This window comes from Neodiprion virginianus, chromosome 5, assembly GCF_021901495.1.
Source record: "Neodiprion virginianus isolate iyNeoVirg1 chromosome 5, iyNeoVirg1.1, whole genome shotgun sequence".
NCBI lineage: Eukaryota > Metazoa > Arthropoda > Insecta > Hymenoptera > Diprionidae > Neodiprion > Neodiprion virginianus.
Window position 1 is genome coordinate 18,227,300 of NC_060881.1, and position 22,454 is coordinate 18,249,753.

The window sequence follows — 22,454 nt, forward strand, 5'->3', positions numbered from 1 at the left end:
ATTTTCCCAACTTTGGATCAGACGATACGGCCGATTCATCCTCAAGAATGTACCGAATGTAGAGTCCAGTGAAATGAATGTCTAGAAGACAAATTCATAAAATAAGGTTTCAAAGCATTTTCATTAGCTTTCACACTGATTATACAGTTTGTTATAGAACCAATTATTGAATAGTCTGAACACTTTCAATCGTATAATGTAAAACTGTAATACCAGTCTCAATTTGTATCCTTACATTACTGTATGAATCAAGTTTTGCCACAAAATTTTTCCCAGCGTACGTCAAACGAACACAATATTTGATGCACGTTCATATAGGGAAGGAAAATGTCAACGAGCATTTGCTATTCCAAGCTCATAACGAATTCCTGCTCAAACTGAACATCAACTTAGCCAATTCAAATTTCTGCGTGAGAAACAGTACAAATTATAAGTTCGATCAGTAGTACATCAAGAGTTCAAAACTATTATTATCAAGGTTTTCGAGTGTTTGTGTGATGTGAATGACATTTTTGATCAATAATTCTACTTTTTTTTCGAAGCAAAACTGTGATACTTTTTCGTATTTGGTAAGTTTCTGTTACTACTAGTTGACAGTACTGTGTATGAATTTTTTTGGATCATTCAAGTTATAGTTTTTGAGCTGCAGTTTTTGTTTCAATTCTTGTAAATGACACGACGTTGATACAAACGTCTGCGAACATGTCTGAACTACCCAACGCGTGTTGAATTCACTCCACAATCATCATTCATGTTCGAAAAATATACATTAGCGAGAATTTCGTAACTTTACGACGATGCAGTTTTATGCAGAAAGACTCGTAATTTCGCAAATTTAGGATTGTTCAATATTCAATAGATAGATAGACTGTACCAAAACAATTGAGTGTGTCATATTTTACAAACAGCTTCTTCAAAATAGGGATTTCCAAAATAGTGAAATAGTAATTTTATATAACCCAAGCATGTTTTACGCGTTTTTTCATGCACGTTTTCCGTACGCAAAGTACCCGTTTTTATGATGGTAGAGTGAGCCTGCGAATGCGCAATCGCAAACAAATCGCAAAAACGTCGATTTCGTGCTTCAAGAAAAATCGTAAAACGTAAAAACGCGTAGCTTACTCCTGTTATATAAAGGATCGTGTGCAAAAAGGAGGCAACGATCTTTTTGCCTCGTGTATTTGCATAATTCGTGTTCAGCTCGTATGCGCGCTCGCCTATACAATTCAAATTGCAAATTAACTTCGTCTCCTTGTTACACAATATACTACTTCCTTCAACGTTTCTTTAACCTCAACTTTAACGAAAAGTGTGAGAAACGTACGCACGAAGTAATAACAACAGTGGTAAGTTTCCTGTTGTTTGGTGATAAAACAATTTCTGCGTGAAATACTATCAAATCGATTACATAGCTCGACAAAAAATTTATTTATTGTCACCCTGACTTTTTTCCGTGACTTACGGTATTTGAGAACGTAGAACTTAGGAATAATATAATAATTATATTAGATGGGCTCTAGTTTTTATGAAATTGTAGTATTGTTAGAAGGGGGGGTGTTTCTAATATAATCATGATTTAGTTAGTCAATTTTTGGTTCTCAAACACCAAAATTAACGAAAAAAATCGATTTTTTCAGGTAACATGTGAAAATGTCGATAAAACAAATAACCGGAGTCAATTTCGAAAAACTACGATTACTCCTAGGGTCTTTGACATCAAATCTTACTAAGATCACTCAAATATCAAGGGTAACAAAACCACTATTGACCAGTGTCATCAAATTGTGTCTTTACAGGCTGTAATGTGGAGTGTGAGTTCGATAGACTTTACCAAAAATGTCAACCGAAGGTTTCGATCGGTTATATTCATAATCTCTGTGATAAAATACTACTCTCCAATGATGGTTGGCTAGCTTTCGTGACAAAAACGAATAAACATAAATAAATTGATAATTCCTGCCGATAGCGCGCGACGTTTTGAAAATGCTATAGTCAGTTCTTACCGACTGAGTAATATGTCACTCATTTTGACTACATGTTATCAAAGCGTACGCAGCACCTATGCGAAAATGCCGCAGTCAGCGCCATTCTACATATAATGCCGAACAAAACTACCAAAAAAAACTTTTTGATTCCATATGAAAGTAACTCCAGGAAAAGTATTCCTGGAACAAGTGGTAATTGAATTCTAGGAATATATTTCTCGGCGTTATTCTTGCGTAGATCAAAACTTTTTTTTTAAATTTTTTATATTTTTACATCAGTGATGCGTAAGCTTTGAATACAGTCGAAATAAGTGACATTCAACTCGGTCGGTAACAACTGACTATACCATCCTCTTAAGGGGTGAAATTAATTAATAGAGCTCTTCGGAAAAACTCCAACCGTTCGTATATACCGTTTTACGTGAATAAAATAAGGTATTTCGAGATATAGCCAGTCACACACACGGAAATTGCAGGTAGGAATGAGTCACGACACGAGACCGACGACTGTGATCGATCTACAGTCTGATTAGCCTTTAGGCGCCGCGACGTCTAGCTTCGACAAGTTTTCCTGCCTCGTCGGCGCCGCTGATTCTGACTCAGGGCGACTTTCCTCCATAGGGTTATAAATAAATTAAGGGTGCATTAGGCGCACGGTCTTAAAGTGGGAAAAATTGTACCGAACAAATAAGAAACGTTAGGATCAGGGTTCAAGACGTGAAACTGAAGTACGAAGCTGTTCGGTCTCACAGCGTGAATCATAAGATAGGAAAAGAAGCGTAAAAAATGTTTCGCAAATTTTCAACTACGTTAAGGATGGTGGCCACGAATGAAAAAATACACCTACTGTTTAATAGAAATGAATCTGAAAAAATGCGAATAAAACTAGCCAATATATTAACTATTTGAGAAAAGGTTTTTCAAATTAGAACCTTCAAAATGGATAAACTCTGCTGTTTTTTAAGCGATTTCAATGTTTTCGAACTCATTTTGTTCGGTAAAAAAGTCTCCAGAGATTGTTTGAGAAAAATGTTACACGTATTTATTAATTATCTCCAAAGTTGATAAAAATCGATTTCTGTAAGTACGATATAAAAAATTGTGTTCATTAACAAATACGCTTACGTGATATAACTAGACTATAATCTAAAATTTGTTGAAAGTTTTTCAGAAAATTGTAGTGATCTGGTTAGCGAGCAAAACAATCCCAAAAATATTCGTATTGGATCAATAACACGAAAGTTTAATTATTTTGAATGTTCTAATGTAAAAAATTTTTTCAACTTGTTTATATATCTCAGCTTTTGTTGATAAAATCTGCTCAGATTTATTTTTATTACGTGGTATAAGCGTTGTTTCATGTGATTTCATTGCTTGAGATTTTATAACCTTCTTTAATCTTTTCCAAGCGTCTGATTCTCCCTCTATGGCCGATCCTTACTTAATTCAGTAGAATTTTATTTCAAGATTGTTTGAAAATGAAAATCTAAGCATAGAAATCCAAAACTTAATGAAAAAATGCAAATCCAAGCATAAAAAGTTTAGTCATTAATAATTTTGACGAGGTCACATTATTTTAACAATTCGAATCTTCGACGATGATTCGTACATAGAAAGTTTATATCGTCGGCTGGGAGGCAAAAGGTGTATAATTTGTTTCGGTTTCACTGTGAAAAAAGTAGTAAGAATTATGAAAAAAAAACGCTCGTAAAACATCACCTTTTTTAAATTGAAACCGAAACAACACCTTTTTGAAGACCCGAATGAAGCCCTCTATTTTTTCATTGTCGCATTTGCGAGCTTAAAGTCAAGATCTTAAGAACTCCTTTTTCCTACAATAACGCAAAAACCTAATTGCGGACAGTAAGTTCAATCTAAAAACCCGTGATACTAGTTAGTACAACGGTTTATTAAAGATAATTTTTTTACAAGCTTGTCAAGATAGGTGTACGAGGGACCGAAAAAAATGAACCAACGTAGAAAACTGAAAAATCTTGGACCTGTAGGAAGTTGTAATTTTATTTCCAAATTTTTACCACTGATCTGGCCGATCGGATAAATTTACTCACTGATAAATTTGACTTTTTTCGGCTGTTTCGTGCGTGGTTTCCCTTTGCCGGCCGGCTTCTTTGTGATTGGCGCACCACGCCGTTGTGTTGCAGCTTGAAAGAGGTTTTATCAAAAAGTGAGAATGAAATATGATGGAAGGACTTCGTATTATAATGTTCACGAACGTTATAATAATATTTTGATACAATTCTGTGAAATCAGTCGCTTTTTTCGTAGACACTGAATTTTTTTACCTTCAAACTTTTTCAATTTGTACCACCAGTTGAAAATACTTTCAATCTGTGATTTATTTGAAATTTGTAAAATCGACCGTTTTAACTATAATCTTAGTCTATCATTTTTTACTCACCAGCGATAAACGAATACCTTGGAAAATATATAAGGTTGCAGAAAAAAAATATTACGACGTTGTATGCAAATTTTCGAAAAAATTAGTCTACACGAATTATTCGTCAGATATTTTCATCGACCTTGTGAAATTCAAACTTTCTGTTTGAAAGAAATCGCAACAGAAAAAAAAAACTATCATGTGTAAATTGATAAAAAATTTACAGAAATCTCATGAAAGCTCTTCGACTTTATGTATTTCTAATTTTCTTCTGCAACGTATATTTGTCAAGATGAATAAAAATTGAATACGGGCGTTTTCCAAATAATCGAATTTGAGAATTTACGATAATTATTCACAGTAAGTCTTTTCCGTAGGGTTCAACGAAAAAAGTGATTGTGATAAAAGAGAATGTTTCGTTTCTACGTGAGCATTAAGGGTAATTATTGAGGGTAGAGGATGGATATCGGGGCTGAAGAGGATAAAAAGAAGAAAGTACGGGTAAACTCTTACGTTGCGATGATATTTCAGGAATGTAAAATCGATCTCATCGACACGAGGGTGCAGAACACCAAACACTAAGGGTGGGTGGCCATCTTGGGCCGCACCCTAATCACGGCGTGGTAACAAGACAGGTGAAAAAAAAAAGCTGAGACGTCGTGGACGAAGAGAGAGAAAAAAGTGAATTGCGGGTTTCACTAAACCTGCGCAAATGTATACAGCACGTTTCGCGATTTGTTAATTTGCGTTTAAAATTAACGCAGGAATCGGCAATAAATAAAATGAAAACTTTCCCTATGAAAAATCGATGACGAATTTTAACCTTCGGTTATTAAAAAAGGATCGGAAAAAAATCTGCAGGTTACAATTTAAAGTTTGACTTTTAAAGTTCACTGGAGAGAGAGAAAAAAAAACCGTTGAAGAAACGAATTGAATAAAAGCAGAGATATCGTTCCCTGCAATGAATGTTGTTCAACGATTACTTTTCTCATGATTCTCGAGGGTAAAAGTGTACGAATGAAAACGATCATTTGCAAATCGAAGAACAAGAAAAGAATCCAACAAGCAGACGAGATCTTTTTTTTGAATATAGAATGGAAAAGCTTGAACAAGAAGATATTTGGAAAAAAATTTAAGCGAGGTTTTTTCATATAGATTTCTTTTAAGCATTTTTTTTTTTTATTGTTGCAATCGAATTGTGCGGCGTTGAAATATACTGAATTGCAGGAACTCGATTTATCGAGGTTCGTGAACTTTGTACAAAGAAAATCCTACAAGTTTTTCCATAATATTGGCAAGCAGAGTATTTTATGATTATAGTGACTGACGGTTGCCGGCGCCGGGAAATCAGAAATTGATCGAACTGCAGAAGAATATGGAAACTGGAGACGCCGGCATTAAGAAACATGACAAGCTATACGTGTACATAATAATACGTTAAGAGTAGCAATATCGACCGGTAAATTACGGTGAATTACAGTAAATATAGAAAATAAGAAGGTACAAAAAAAAAAGTAAAACAATTTTCAACCATTGAACTCCGACGCTTCTCAAATAATGTAATCTCGTCATTGCGTCACCAAATTGAAACACGCGTGGGGTTAAAAAATCCGTAGTCAAAGTTTGACCGAGCGGCTCTTCTTGAACCCGGAAGGTCGCAGAAGGAAGAACTCCATCTTTCTCATCTTCTCCTTTTTTCCCGTCCGTTCTTACTATCCGAAATATGAACGATTCTTACAGAAGTTTAATCGCATTTTCCGTGAAACAAGTATACAATAAGAACAAACTGAAGAAACAAAAACCGTAGAGAATAGAATACAAAAAGGAAACGGGGAAGAAAGAGGGTGTAAATTTTTTTTTTCCTACGGTGATAAGAAGAGGCAAGGAACAAACTGTTCGTTTTTTTCTGGACGTGTGTAAGAGAATCAGAGGATAAGAAAATGATGAATAAAAAGGAAGAGGGGGAAAAAAAAAACAAAAAAAAGTTAAAAACTCACCAACCAAGCCCAAAGGGGCTTTGCAGCTGTGGCAAAAGCATTGCAGCACAGAATCGCGAACCAGACCGATCAGCATCGTCACGCCGCGTTGTTATATTTGTACAGATTTAGGTGTCGGACAGTAGGATGAAAAAAAAAAGAAACTATTTTCGCGAAGTCGATCGAGAGTATAAAAATTCCAGGCACGAATCGAGAATTAATCCAACCCAATATAAGCTGATTCTTTCTTTTCCCCAACAATAATCGATCTTCTCTTCCGTATATATATATGTGTATATATATGTATGTATGTACGTGTGTGTATTTTTTAATTGATTTTTGATTGTAGTTTGATATTTGACGATAAACGTTGTCGCGTATGTACATGCGCTTGTGCTATTCCCGTTATATACTATTGCGACGTGTATGTTTTTTCTCTTTTTCGTCTATCCTTCCGCTTCCCGGCTCTCAAGTCTTCGAACTCCGCTAACGTCAAGGAGGCGCGATCGAATTGCCAGTTTTGGCTCGGATCTGGCGGCCAGATGAAAGGCGCAGGGCGTAAGGGCGGTTTTCGGTATATCTGGGGCGGTGGCCGGAGGGCGACTGATCCGACGGGGCTGCGCCACCGACCCTCGGCGTCGTTCAATATCCACCCCCACACACCACCCGGCGAGGAGGGTGCGTATGTCGTGTGCCCAAGTACGTGCGTGGTGTAAGCCAGCCACCATCTTCTCCTCGATCCGCGCTGATACGGAAGAAACCATGTTCCGCATTTTCGGATTTTACAGGATCCAAATCGCCGTTTTTCAGTGAAACTTTTCTCCTCTTAATTATCCAATGTCCTGATTCATTTGGATACTTAAGGGCGTGCCCCTGGTCGATTTCGACGTTGTCGTATATTGGCCATTCCGGCAAATCCTTTACGCGAACACGGCATCCGGATTTGTGATTTTTATTTTTTTTTTTTATGATTTCTTCACATTTATTTAGGTGTCAACAAAGAAATTTCTCGAGTATGAAAGATCTCTGACATATGCTAATACACTGAGAGCAGTTTTTAGTTCCGGTTACCGCTCAGTCCTCAACTGTCTTCTTTTTTTTTTTTTTTTTACCACAATCGAAAAATATAGTTCTGAAATTTTTCTCAGTGTCGGGGTTTTCGTTATTACTATTTATTCAGAAATTTGTAGAATCCACTCGATTTCTTTATTTCTGCATCCAAGGAAACCGTATTAGAGTGTTTTGGTTCAGAATTGCGTACAGAATGGGGCTGTTGAACTCATTTTCACGTTTGAAATACTTGAAGTTCGATATTTGGAGATGCATACGTCAACGTCAAAATACACCAAGGCACTCCCTTAATTACCCCTACATGCCATCAACATTGTCATATTCGGGCATCATGTTTTTCTCTTCGTCTCTTTGAAAAGAAATCAATTTTTCATATCATTTTCCGGTGTTTTACCTCTTTTCATCGAATGAGGTAATTGCGAACGTTACAAGCAATTGAATTTCCACTGTGTGTCGTGTACCGCAAATATTTTTTTTTGATAGAAAGACCTGGTTAAATAACTCGGGGACAAGAGGAAACTTTTCAATTAATTTTTGCGTAGCTTCGTTTATTTTTTCAGCTCATTGTTATTTCTACATTTATTAATCGGTAGTCGCTGTCTTATTCAATACTACAGGGATCTGTGAATTTTCATACCTACCATATATTTTCACGTACAACTGTGAAATGAATAATTACCTACTGTTATTTATAACCAGTAAAGTGCGTTTTGAAGATGGAATATTTTTCGTCGAGGTGTTGACCGCAATCGAAGTCGGATGTAAACATTGGAGAGAAAGTAGTTTGTGTTTATTTGAAGTCAGATGAACTCCTCGTCATTTGTAGTCACTTCAAGTTATTTGAATTCGTTTGGAGTATTTTTGCCTTAGCGAAGTTACGTGAAGTCACCTAAAGTCACTTGAAGTTTTTTCGACGTAACTAAGCTACCTATACTCACGTGTAGTTACTTGAAGTAATTTGAATTCAATTGTATTCTCTTCGACTTCATGAAGTCTCATAAACATACTTGAAGTCTGATGAATTCACAAGTAGTTTGAAATCTGCACTTGAAGACACTTGAAGTCAGGTAAATTTCCGTGAAGTTACTTGAAGTTATTTGTATCAAGACGCTCTTGAACATCAGGCCTGACTATAATTACCGCCCATCACTTTGTGTAACACGAATTTATATTTACTACACATGCACTTCATTTTAAGGCAGCCAAGGTAATACTAATATTGCGCACGCAATAATCAGACGTGGTAAGAAGAGATATTGCGATGATATTTTCTTCAAGAATCAATCGACAATAAACGATTGAAGCTAAAGTTGTACAACCAATTGCATCGTGAAACCTGAAATGGACAGTAATTTTTTTTTTCAGAACAGTAATCGGCACTTCAAACCTAGTTTCAATCATTATTGTAACTGCTTTCATTGATAATCAACCAAAAAAAAAAAAAAATAAAATACTGCACGGATTTAAATGATACCTGGATATAAAAAAAATAAATAAAAAGTTGACGAAAAGACATATTATTATGCTTGGCATAATGTGTTGTATAAGTAATTCAGTTATAGCTAAAAATCGACTACTTTAATCGAAAATTCGAGAAACACAATGACGAATAGGGAATTTTGCGTTACATGTTGCGAAGATAATGTTAACTGTGGAGAATAAATGTAACCGATAAAAGATGTTTGATTACATGAAGCTCGCCTTTCTCCAGAAACTTTTTCGGAAAATTCCAACAACAACATATCTGGCATCAGATTAAAAGATAGGAACAATCGGGTTGAGAGTCACTATACTTCATTGAAGCAGTCACCGACTGCCTTTGCAGTTCCAGACTGCGCGCATCCCTGACAAGGAGCGTTATATGGAAAAATCGAGAGGGACAAAGACGAGGCGAGAGAGAAAGAGAGGGAAGGACTCTGACCTCTCATTGCCAGTGAGCGAATGCACTCCTTCCTCACATTTTCAACTTTTTTTTTCGCTGTACATCATAGATCGGTTTGCTGATTTCATCCGCAATTATTAAAAAAAAAAAAAAAAAAAAGAAAAGAAACGCACACAATTTTTTCAACAGTAAACCGAAGCTTCAAAATCTTTTATTCCAAATTCATTTCAGACAATATGGCGAAAATCTACTCGCAAAAGGAATGACACAGCGATCTTGGAATAAAAATAAAAAATAAAAAAGAAACCCGAAAAATTAATATAGTCTCTTCGAAGTTATTAATAAATAAGCTTTGTCAATTGAAATTTGCCGTCGTAGATTTTGTTTTACGCGTTGAGAAAAATTTCTTTGCAATAAAGTTCGACTGAATCAACTAATTGTGTTTCGCTTTTTTAACCCAGACATTTTTTTTTTGTTTAACCGGACTGTACATCCGATGCATCTTTGTATTAATATTTTTTTTCGGTAAAATTTCTTGCAAGAAAACATCTCTGACTGTTTCATTTCGTAATGTGCGGATATGCATGTAACATACTTGTGTTATTAATTACTCACTCTCACTGTTGCTCACTGGAACGTTGCTTTCGGTAGCGGTTGCCATACTTATTGCACTATTTCTCTTGTTATTATTCGTCACCTTGTAGGAGGAAAAAAAATGAAACAACAATAAATATTAATGAATTCTCTTCATTGTGATATTATTACGCTATAATCTGTTTGACAAATAGCGGATTACAGGTCGACGGTACCTGCGCATTGTTCACAATGTAATCACGTATGTATACATTCAACGTATCGTTCCTGACAATGAGATTGATAAAGTCACGAAAACATTACAATTGAATGCGACTACTGGTGAGTACTTATTTTTTCAACACTATTCATTCGTTCCGCACAATATGACGAACGTAATCGTATAGAAAACATTAAAAAAATTGAGTGGATATTAGTACTTTGATGAGTGTTGGGTAAAAGTTAAGGAGAAAAATTTAGAAAGGTATAATTCATCGGAATGGGATCGGTAACGATTCGAGGACTTAAAAATTTCACGAATTACAATTTGTACAGAATATTTTAGAACAAAGTAATCATTTCCATACATATGTTGGCGCTAAAATGCATATATCAGAAACAGGTGAAACACACATTTCGATAATGTTTTCAAGTTTCATTACAAAAAAAATCAATTTCGAATCACAGCTTTATCTAGACTTTGTAACTTAATTTGAACGAATCACGATAAAATCGCTTTACTCTGAATCCTATAATATCGAACACAGCCTGAGACTCACAATCAGTCTTATTGTTAGGTTCGACTCGCTAATAATATTTAACAGATTAATATATTGCACCGTATCGTTCGACGAATAGAAAAATTGTACAATGCTCAATATTATATATTCATTATGCACGTTTATAATGCTGTGGAGATATTGCGTAATTGAATGACATTGTGATCATGTTAAAATGTCATGTGTTGTATACACATATGCAATCGGGTTTCGATGAAGCATGTAACCGTGTTTTCTCCCAAAGCATGACCTGCGTCGTGCCCACTGCATGCAAGACTCAAAGGCACCCAGTCGAAAAGATTTACCAACGTAGTTTAATTACAAAAACTCGATTGCTACTACCGATTGAGAGAAAGTGAATAGGCTGATTAAATTGAGGGCAGTTTGAATTTATTCAAAATATTATTAGAACCGAGTTTTTTTTTTTTTTTCGGTAAATTGTTAAAATTATACAATCACAATATAAGCATTAAACTTCAGCGAAATATGCTATCTATTTTCATAATATTCAACCAAATGAATGCCCTGATGCGATTTTTTGGACTACACCTAAACGGAGAAATTAAATACTTTTTTACTACTTATATGAATTTATGATTATTATAAAAGAAGCTTGCTTGGTCCGTTGATAAAAACGCGAAAAACCAACTTTTCGGAGATTCTAATCAAAGTTATTCTACAATATGTAAATTGTGGAATGGCGAGATTATTATTATGATTAAATGAAAATTCGAGTTCATTGGTCCGTGTAAGAATAAAAAATCTGCAATCACCGTAATTTATTCGGATAGATATGTAGAGCATTGCCTTAAATATACCGACAGTACGTTTTTTTCACGTGAAGATTCTTCCAGATTACCATTTTGTGGCTGAGAGAACGGCGATTACAATGCCGGCAACAGAAAACCATCCATACATCAAAAACGAAAAGAGATTACGATCTTCGAAAAAAGTCGAGGCAGGAAGATTCAGTTCATCGATAAGATATTTTCGATAGAATTTAGGATATACCGTGTAAAAATTTGATTAAGAAGTCCAAGAAAGACTGAAAAACTACGTATAAAAGTAAACAAAGGGCAAGTATACACGAAGAAAATAAAACCGAGGGACGTTCGATCGTTCGGTATCGTTCTTTGTTTGGAAAACGCTATCGCCTGTGAGCCAGTAACAGAACGTGCGGTTGCGGCTGAGGCAACGTCCTGCTTAATAAATTCGACCAATACGACGAATAAACCGTCAATTGTTGAAGATATGACTATCAGGCCGATAAATAAGATGGTAATACTTACTCGCAATAAATCCGTAATCGAGTCCGGCGACGAGCGAAAATCAGAGAGACGACAGGCGAGATCGGAACGAATCTGACGGTTAGGAAAACGAGCTGCTCTCAGCGACGAAGGGATCCTCTTATATCGGCAACTGCCAGCAGTCCACTGTCCCCTGTAAATTGTAATTGTGCCCCGATCGCCGACGCACACATGTGGATTTAGCCTCGCAGCGGCTGTGCTGATTGGTCGAGAGGCTCGATCCTCGGCTGCGATTGGCCGGTTTGAATTTGGAAGCCGACTCCCGTTGTACCGGCGTCGCCTGTTCCCCTTTCTCGCCTTTTCGCCTCTCTGTTCTTTCTTTATTTGCTTATTTCGCACGGCAACACATCACACCGTACAGATATGCATAAGTATTTACGTTTCAGAGGTTTAGATAAGTAATTCAGCCGCTTAGGCGTTGCGACGCGAGCCTATCAGAATTGCACTTTGCTTCCCTGCTTGCTTATATTGTACGAAATTATCTCGAAGCGACCGTTTTTGTTCAACGGATTTCTTTGTCGGTTGTCAGACGAAAAAAATTTGACTTCGATGATTCACGTCGTCGTCCTTCCTGCATGTGTTGTGTATAGTTGCATACATACATGTAACATATCACATATCCTCTGTCTGCGCTTCAGGCTGACTTGAGATCGACTAACCGGCCGTATATACAAAAATCCCATCCAAATATAGGCAAGCGTTCTGTAACGGGTTTAGCCTCACGTTGAGTACACGCAGTTTCGCAGTTTAATCGTTGTCTAAACTCTAATGTTTCGATAATTTTCAATTGATATTGAAATATTGGCTAGCCAAAAATCGGTAATTTCTATTAATTCCATTACGAGATAGTCGTACATAGAGTATTTGTCAAATTATTATATTCGTAAGCTAGAAAGATTCCTGCAAAAATATAAAAATAGGAGGATACCGGATTTGTAAACGAAAGCTTAAATACCGATGCTTTGTTTCCAATCGCTTAAAAACTGTTAAAAAATCGAGTAGTCAGTCAATTTTCCTCTACAATAGCTAATTGTATTTAGAAAACTATTTTCTATAAATTTGACTACTATTCCCTACTAATTTCAATGACATTGCATTGACATTGACTATTTATTGTGAATGGGTGATATTAAATTGACTACTGAACAAAAATCTGTTTCACTTATTTACAATTAGTGGAAAATAATAACAATAATGTAGAGTCAAATAAAATGAACCCATTAGATTTCTACGAATTTTGAAGCGGTTCGAAACGATATATCGATATCTAATATTGATTAAAATTGCAACATATAATATTTTCTTAAATTTTAAAGAGATCTTTGTACCTTACGAATGGAATAATTCGATAAATACTCAATGTATAATTGTTTCGTAATGATATCGAGTAATGATATATAGGGATGATCATATGCAAGACAGAAGAACAATCAGTTACAATTTTAGTCCACGTAGAGTTCTTCCCCTCTCCTTTCCGGTATTATTCACAGGCCTTGAAACGAGTGAAAAAACAAAAGACAAGGTAAAGAAAGCTGTGGTTCTGCGAAATTCTCACGTTTTTTTTTTTAAACTCTTCTGCTCATTCCCTCTAACAATCCGATGAAATTCGTTTATACATAGATAGATATTTTTACAAAGACGTGAAATAAAACAATCTAAGGATGATGGATGGTGATTGGAATAAATTTGAGACGACGGGTTATAACAATATTTTGTATTTACCTAATATCATTGCAGAACGAATTAGAGCATCGTAATCAGACAAAAATTCACTAACTTTTTCATTCACACTTGAGTGATAACATGCAATTATCATCATCATAATACACAATTGAAAATTGAGTTTTATCTTCCTCACAATTATAACTTCTATTTATAACAGGCCTATGATTCAGTGACTTGACTAGAAAGGGTTTGATAATTCTTTCTCTCTAAATTGAAAAGAAATTGGAGAAAATAAAATGGAGGGGGGGTAATGAAAACTAATTACCAACAAATCTGTAGGTACGAGGTACAAGCTCACAAAGCTTTTTTATTCACCGGTCCAATAGTCTGTGTAAAACGTGTGCAGCTAGCCAAGTTCCCTGGAAGATTAATTAACAATCATCACTTTGCGACGTGGTTTTCTCACCATAATCTCACGTGTTGATTGAGACTATTAATGGTAAACTGGATGCGTACATAATGAAACAATATCTATCGAGTTACAGGGAAAATTCATTCTGGATACTCTTGAATAGAATTTACAAATGTTATGATATTAGTTGATCTCAATCTTATTTGCTATATACAAGGAAAATTTATCTTAAAAATCGAAGAACGAAATGAAAACTGATTTATTTGTCATCTAGTTCACCATTAAAACTCAAGTTCAAATTGAAATTCTTACAGAAAAAAAACAAAAATGAAAACAACATACCATCGCTGAAGTTCTCATCCGTACGATTCTTGCCAGTTTCGCTACAGGATATATGTTTCCCACTCTGAAACGACAAACGCCATGCGCAGCGCACAAAACGCAAAATGCGTTAGTAACAAAAAAAAAAAAAGAACAAAAAACAGCAACAACATAAACACAAAACATAAAAATATTGAGGATTAGAACAACATGAGAGAAATAAAAAAGAAATAAATACAAAATTGTTAATCCTAATATGGCACCTTGGTGAAAAAATTGAAGGATATTGGAAAAATGCCTGAAAGAATTGGGATTCTCTGGTGAATTCTGAGGCTCTTTAAGTTTTTGGAATTTTCAGAGTAGTGATGGGAATTTTTAGAAATGTAGTATTAGGTTCCCGTGTTTGTAGAAAATTTACATCTTCGTAAAAGATGATTTTTCATAGAAATTTCTCTAATATCTTGAAAACGTTTCTCTTTTCAATTACTTTCACTAATTCCACTGATCAGAGATTTGAAGAGACCACAATGATATTCTCTGATATCATGAACATTTTTTGAAATCAGTCAGACTTATTTTGTGCGAATAAAAAAAAAAAAAAAATACACTAAAACCATTGCGTGACGTATAAAAGTTGATAAGAGAATTGTACAGTGACCACTCGATTAGGTTTTGAAATACTCTTGACTTATTCCTGTTTCTCTGACCGAAATTACCAGTTTTCTGTATTTTTAAAAAATGTTAAAAATGAATGGTTCGTGAATAAAAAATAGAATGTCATAAGTACTAGTAAATACGGAGTTCAAGCTTCAAGCTTGTATATTCACGTTATTAATAATATCATCATTATTATCTGTATACGTAAACGTTGATAATAGAGCGAGCATAGCAAGCGAGAAAAATGACAAACAGCTAGTTTAGATTATTACGAACAGTTGAAAGGTATAGATCGCATTGAACACTTACACAGAACTTCCGGGAAGAATTGCAAGTACTAATATGTCGTGACTTTTCCATATCAACCAACCAATTCCCTGAAATTTTCCACGATTTCGCGAAGTTCAAGTGAAATGGCCCCATTAAATGTAGACCGAAAGTTTTCATTGTTTGTCGAAAAAACAAGAGCGTAATCGTTGTCGAGAAAAAGGTGAGGGTAATTAATGGAGAAATTTTTTCACCAGAGCGATCACGTCTTACGAATAGCAAGTAATCGTACCTCGAAATACTGATGCCAAAGGACGCAGCCATACACACATAGCACAGAAATAAACGACTGGCAAAGAAGCCAAAGAAGAATATTTAACGCTTGTGTACGCTCGAATACCGGCGCTCCATGACGCACACAGAGGAGAGCCTCTGTCACCATTATGGCCCCATAAACCCAGCATTGAGTTCCCACCCTGCTACACGATGGATCCGTAACGTACATGTAGTATTGCCTGGGAACAGTTAAATTATTTAGTCAAAACAAGCTTTTTCAACCAAAATTCAGCGTCTTCGAACGAATTCATAAATTTTGGGCATCATGAACAGACTTTTTGAGAAATATCTAGCCAATTTTATTTGTGTCAATGATCGTCAACTGGAATGAAAAGACATCTCATTATGTAATTTAAATGAATCAAAGCAAATTCGAATAATGCAAGCTAATATATCAACAATTATGGAAAACTTGGTATCATTACAATGTTCAAAATGATTAAACTCTGGTATTTTTTATTCAATTTTAGTGTTTTGAAGCTCATTCTGCCTGCTGAGCAGACTTCCATGAATTGTCTGGATATTATTCAAGAAATCTTACGTTGTAGAATAGTTATAACGCGTCTGTTGAGCCAGACTTACAAAAACCTATTTTTATCCACTCTAGAGATGATTATTCGCAGAAATTTTCCCAAGTGATCTCTGGAGATCTCTATGATGAACCAAATAAGCCCAGAAACATTAGAATTGGTTGAAAATACCAGAGTTCAATTATTTTTAAGTTTTCAACTATAGCGCCTCTGCTCAAATTGTTGATAGCTTAACTTGTATCATTCTAATTGGCTCAAATTCATTTCTATCACACAAGAGGAATGTTTTTGAACCGTCTTCACAATCATTGGTGAAAATAACACAGCTGAAGGGTTTTAAAACGCTATTTCCTCATTTCTTAAGGTTGATTTGATAGGGTTGCACCGATTCATCCTTAATCATAATAATGTATAATTTGAATTTTCGCACCTTACTGAGGGTGCAACAATAACTCCAATCAGTGCAAGCCGTGAAACGACAAACGGATGTGACGGAGGAAACTCGTAAACGTGTTTGAGGAAAAATGTGTTGAGCTCGGATATCTGCCAGAAGATAACAAGCTGAGACAAAGCCACGAATCGCATGTAGGTGCAGTTCGGATCGAGCCACCTAACGGAGGTCCAGCTTCCAGGAGTAAACTGAAGCACAGCTCTTTTCAGTTTCCCAGTGGTGCTCTCGATGTCCCTGATGCTGACCCATTTGTATTCGCGCATCTCGAGGCAGGCGCATATCTTAAGTCCGACCCAAATGCCTAGGCCATTGCAGAGGATGACATCAAGGATCAGAGCATCCCACCAGCACTCAACGAAATTGGGCAGCAGATGGGCGAACGCAATCTCTGTCACTTCCCACATGATACTGATCGCCCACAAGATCCCGAGATGCCTTATCAGCACCGCTTTGAAAGTCCATCCGAGGAAATGTGCCAGTGCAAACACATCCATGTGATTCCATATCTTTTCCAACGATATGTCGGAGCAGTTTACGCCGTACTCCTTGTCCATGTCGATCCTGAAAGACGACAAGCCCGGGTCTATCCAGACCAAGATCCGCCTGACAGTCTCGTAATTCTGGAAGAGCATGAACAGCAAACCCATCAGGTAGAGGACACTGCACCCAAAAACTATCCGCCAAACCGCTGGATGTGGTCTGGTGAACGGACCGTTGGGAAATGTTAGCACAGATATGATCAGGAAGAAGAAGACGACGCACAAGATTCCTGCCCAGATGTTGTCCTCGACGTTTGCTGCATCTCTGCAAAAAATTGATGAAAAAAAATTTCGATAAAACTATCTTTTTTTTTTATTTTACTGGACTCGCTTCAATAAGCAGTTGGGCCATTTTTTTCTCTTCAAGATTCGAAACTAGTCATTGCTTTTCCAACTACAAAGATTGGTCGCTGCAATAGGTAGAAAAATGAGTTGCAACTATTCTTGGGTAACAAAGTCTACATATTGTTATGTTTGCAATTAGCAATTTTAATGTAAAGAACCTATCAAATAAAATTCACTATTTTGAAAATTTAGAATGACTGAAGATACTGAGTCTTCAAGATATCAGCATGTTTGGTTTCATTATTATGGTTTAAGGTGATCTATGCGAGTAGACGTCTGAAGATGTACTAGAAACATCAAAGCAGTCTCTACGAAGATTTTGGAATGTCACAAAAAAAAACTGTACTGAATGAAACTTGACAATTTTTATAACATGAATAAGTACAAATTAAAAGCTCTGATGAAACACAGATAACAAGGCTAATTTTTTTGTGTTTGAGGTATTTAGTATTTTGTAGTGAAACGGGAATTTTATTTCAGGACCTCGAGTGATGAGCCAATTTAACAGAAATCAATTTGAATGAATTCAGGTGACTTCAAGCGAATGCATGCGAGTTAGTAAACAGTTTTCAGTGACTTTGACAGAAGCATAATAAAGTCATTGGAATATTCAAAATCGCTTCAGCGCTAACAGAGATTGAAGTTTGAACTCTATTATGAAAAGACATTTTTTGTCTCTTTTTTTCTAGCAAACTAAGCAATAATTGAAAAAAGTGAGCAATGTTAAATTCCAAGGTACAATGCAAATAGCACAAAATTTTCTGATCATCGACCGTAACGAGTTTTTAAATTTCTCTCCTTTGAAGTTGATTTGAATGAATTGTTTTAAATTTCGTAGTATCAAACTTTTTTTTCTCACCTAAATGTATAACAATAAAATATAAATGGATATTATTGGTTTGTTGACATATTTCACTATTTAAAAGAAACGAAGTGATGGGTATTTGCTATTGAATTATAATTGTTTTTCACGAGTAACAGGCTTTGCGTAGTCCGGTAGCAGTCGCACCTTTGATTCATTCACAAAATAGATGCGAGCCATTATCATTGGCCTTTCAACAAGTGCGTAATGGCAAGTTGTTTCAAATAAATCTATGTAGACGCATCAAAAGGCTGAACATCCATCGGGTTGGTTTCGCTGAAAAAAAAATGGTCAAAAAAAAGGAGAGAACAAGGTAAAACAATTTGTATGATCGAAATTAGTGTATGTTAAATGGTGGACAAAATCAGCAATGTTGAGTTAACAACTAGTATGCAAATTGCTCAGGGAATTGTTGGGAATATTTGTGCAGAATAATATGAAGCACAATGGAGTGTGATGTAAATGAATTAAACGTACCTGACAAATGCGAAGTAGATAACAGCGCCGATCGAGATGAGAAGTAAGGTTATGGTGTGAGGTTTGTAGAAAAATTCGATGGATATGTCGTCTACGGGGCGTTCATTGATCTTGGAGAAGCTGTCAGTTCCCTGAGTCAATTTATAACCATCATTGCTTTCCGATAAATTACGATTTTTATTCAAATTTTCTTCTCGTCCTTGTAGCCTATTTCGCAATGAGGTACCCTCAGGTAACTCGTTACTTGTCATTTTACGTTAAATTTTGTAATTAAATGTTTACTTCGGTTTACTTAAAATATACATTTATATATTTATTCATTTATTAGGTTTTGTTTTAAGTTTTGGTTATGTTGTATGCATCGTATGTTTCATCGGAAGCTCATGTAATGCGATTCCAATGCTCCTGTTTGATATTCGATAGTTTAGATAGATTAGATTATCTCTTATTTGCCTCGATTAGATGAGGTTGGGTTAGGTTTCGTTGGTTCGGATTAGGTTAGACCACGGTCCTCCATACAGGTCTGGCAACGAAGGTAGTGGGGGTGGTTCATTTCACGGCCGGTTATTTATCTCACTTTGTGGCCGCCAGGTCGACGTTGTGATCGAGGGATGGATAATCAACGCGTGCGCAGTGCAGCGCCAACGTAATAATAATATTATTATTGGCACATTTTCATCCCTACTATCCCTACCCCACGTAGATCCCTAGATAGCAGCGCCGCGACATGGATATTTCAAAGACTAAAAACCACGGACAGGAAGAGAACCACGCCGCTCTGTAGAAAATTGGCTTCGTTGCCAGACCTGTATATAAGACCGTGGACTGGGTCAATTCGGGTATGTTCTCCACGCGATGAGTTCCGAAATTAGCTGGCAGTGCTCGAAATTCCCCAGAACAGAGGCCTACTTGCTGTATATCCTCTTTGTTGCTCACCCCATAAGACTATGCTCACCCCGGCCTCTATATATCTTTCGAGATTGCAGCGCTCCTGTGTTTGGTGCACAAACTATGAAACATAGGTTTCAAAACGCTTAGGCCGGCGTCACATGGTCCGGAATCAATCCGAAACGGGACGTGCGGTAGCCAACGGGTGACGATTTTCCGTTCGATCCGACGACGGACCTAACGGAAAATTGTTGATCATTGGCTACCGGACGTTCCGTTCCGGATTGATTCCGGACCATGTGACGCGGGCCTTACGCAGTGTTCTATATGGTGCGTTCCGAAATAACTGGCACAGCGCTAAAAACTTCCTAAGACAGAGGGAGATTTACACCCGTATTCATAGTCTCTCCTTATCTCAAGGATAAAGGACGCCTTGATGAATCGACGTATCGTAACTCGCACACCGGGCTCTGTTCATCTGAGCGTGTGTACACTCGGGGACAATGAATCTGAGACGGCTAATTTTTCACTCTAGACGATTAAGTTGGCAACACAAAGAAACCTACAGTGCCATAGTCAGCCAAGCGCGAAACAAGCTCAACGGGTGCATTCCATTTACTGACTCAAATCGACTTGTGTCGCTATTTCTGGTGTAACCGGCCAATCTGGGCAAAGGAATACACCAGAATAGCGACACAAATCGACTTGAGTCAGTAAATGGAAAGCACCCAATCTCAATAAACACAACTTAACCCATGACCGTCGAATCTAACCTTAGAATACCGCGGGGATAATGACTTGCTGGATCGACGTGTATTCTAAAGGCTAGATTCGACGGTCGTGGGTTATGTTATGTTTACTGAGGTTGAGTTTGTTTCGCGCTCGGCTCACTATGGCGCTGTAAATTTCTCTGTATAAAAAATGAGTCGTCTGATTCATTGCCTCCAAGTGTACATACATACCTATGTTTACACGGCAGCTGCTATTTCGGCATTACTATAGCCGACGTAGTAGAACCAAATTTAAATGCGTCTATAGAGCGCATTGCACCGAATTAACTATTTCTTCAGTTAACGGTGCTTAGCTACGATTGCCTTGTTTATTTCTTTCGATTATTGCTTTTTTTCTGCACGAGTAATCAATGATGCACTCGTGTGGTTGTAGGTAATTCCATTAATTGAGCAGACAACTGACGTATGGAGATATCCGGGCGGTATGCTCGGCTGAGGACAATTATGAGGTCTTCGACGTCGTTGCAATTTATGGCTATTAAATATTGGAAAGCGGGACCTGTGACTTTTGATTGCGCCAATTTAGCGAAAGTCATTTTAACTTGACTACCGCGCATAAATTCTCACTCGCTATGCAGTTATTCGATGTATGATAAGTAATGTAATAGCACCAGGATGTGGCGAAATTAGTGAAATTGAAGATTCGTTGCACGACTTTTGTTCGTGGCGAGTTTTAGATTTTGTCAGGTACACACGTCGTATTTTGAGTTCAGAATAACTGTCTCATTCGGAGTTCGTTCGCGGCACGGCTCTCACTAATTAGTATGGTGCCGGAAATATTGGGCGTTGAAAACTTTTTTTTGTAGAAATTTCGGACCACTGGACTGAGGGGTAGGTTGACGGGCAAAGCTGCTGCCACCGGAATGTTACGGGGTAGAACCCGTAGACTTCGAGGAGTGGCAAATAAAACCTACTCTACACCCAGCTAAGGCTATTTTAGGGTTCGTACTCATCGATTATGCACTAACGTGCCACTACTGCCAATGCAGGAAGTGACTGAAGAGCTGGTTTAAATGGTATAGTTGGTTTATTATGAATGATTCAGTAATTTATTTATAACAGTGGTCGGGATATAAGAGGCGGTCTGAGGGAAGGGCTTCGATTAGTTTTTGAGAGATGTTAATTATAAGTAACTCGTGCGAAAGCTAGGATGTGAAGAGTTTACAGGAATGTAGAAGGATATCTACTTGCGAGAGATGAACCTGCTGACTCGACAAAGATAAGGGGAGTTAGGGGATGCAGGGCTTAAAGTGACTGTAAGACTGACAATGAGGAAAAGGAATATGAAGCCTGGAAGACGTAATACCTACTTCAATTTCTTAGAGTACAAAAAAAGAATCCTTCATCAAATTATTTGAATCAACAAATTAAAAACAATAGCTTCTACATATCTGATACTTAACAAGTAAGTTATATTGGTAAACATGCAATGTAAAATAATCACCGTGCACTGTTACCTGTACATCGGTGATGTTTTTATACTAGACTTTTGTGAATTCAAATTTTTTTCGTATATTGACATCGTCTGTTACATCGAAATTGTATTAAAATTAAAAGAAATTACAAGTTATGTCAATGATGAGTCCGAGTTAACATTTTTGCGTATTCACCTCGCTCTATCCAACCTGATTCATCAATCGGATCGGTCACTGTTTTTTCGTTATCACCCCAAGAAAAATAATATGCTGCAACAAACACCCAGGCTCCCGTCCATATAATCTAGAACGTGTAAGCTAGAGTTGAGATTAATGGCATTTTCTGATAGACCCAACCAATTCTACAGTCAACAATCCGATCAATTATATTTCTCTGGGTGGTTATGATTTTGCTAACTACGAAATAACCTAGCTATATACGAATCGCACTCTTCGCGTACTAAAAACATATATATTTTTAATGTAATTGCTCCTAGTAGCATTCTGAGGTAAGTCTGCTTATAGGG

At 36.7% G+C, this 22,454-nt stretch overlaps 2 protein-coding genes across 7 annotated transcripts in view; both read right to left on the reverse strand.

Annotated features, from left to right (window-relative positions):
* The window catches only part of LOC124306105 (stress response protein nst1), a 29,433-nt gene extending 17,126 nt beyond the window's left edge, over window positions 1-12,307 (reverse strand). For 2 of the 4 annotated variants that reach the window (XM_046766290.1, XM_046766291.1), the window contains exons 1-2: window positions 6,381-6,960; window positions 4,055-4,147 (exon numbers count right to left, since the gene is read on the reverse strand). In XM_046766290.1, the coding sequence (XP_046622246.1) occupies window positions 4,055-4,147; window positions 6,381-6,456 (169 nt within the window). In that variant the 5' untranslated portion in view covers window positions 6,457-6,960. Of the gene's footprint in view, window positions 1-4,054; window positions 4,148-6,380; window positions 6,961-9,927; window positions 10,010-11,953 lie in introns of those variants that run through there. The other 2 variants (XM_046766293.1, XM_046766292.1) reach the window with 2 other exon arrangements.
* A 1,663-nt stretch (window positions 12,308-13,970) lies between these two features.
* On the reverse strand, window positions 13,971-19,584 carry LOC124304399 (phosphatidylserine synthase). 3 transcript variants are annotated; one of them, XM_046762594.1, is made up of 6 exons: window positions 18,834-18,975; window positions 18,504-18,632; window positions 16,590-17,414; window positions 15,586-15,808; window positions 14,391-14,454; window positions 13,971-14,055 (listed from the first exon to the last, which is right to left on the reverse strand). In XM_046762594.1, the coding sequence occupies exons 2-6, from the start codon at window positions 18,512-18,514 to the stop codon at window positions 13,991-13,993; spliced, it is 1,188 nt and encodes a 395-aa protein (XP_046618550.1). In that variant the 5' UTR covers window positions 18,515-18,632; window positions 18,834-18,975; the 3' UTR covers window positions 13,971-13,990. The 3 variants fall into 3 exon arrangements, with proteins under 3 accessions (XP_046618550.1, XP_046618548.1, XP_046618549.1); XM_046762592.1 differs by lacking the exon at window positions 18,504-18,632 and having other exon boundaries at window positions 18,834-19,559; XM_046762593.1 differs by lacking the exons at window positions 14,391-14,454; window positions 18,504-18,632 and having other exon boundaries at window positions 18,834-19,584.
* Between the last annotated feature and the right edge of the window lie 2,870 nt (window positions 19,585-22,454).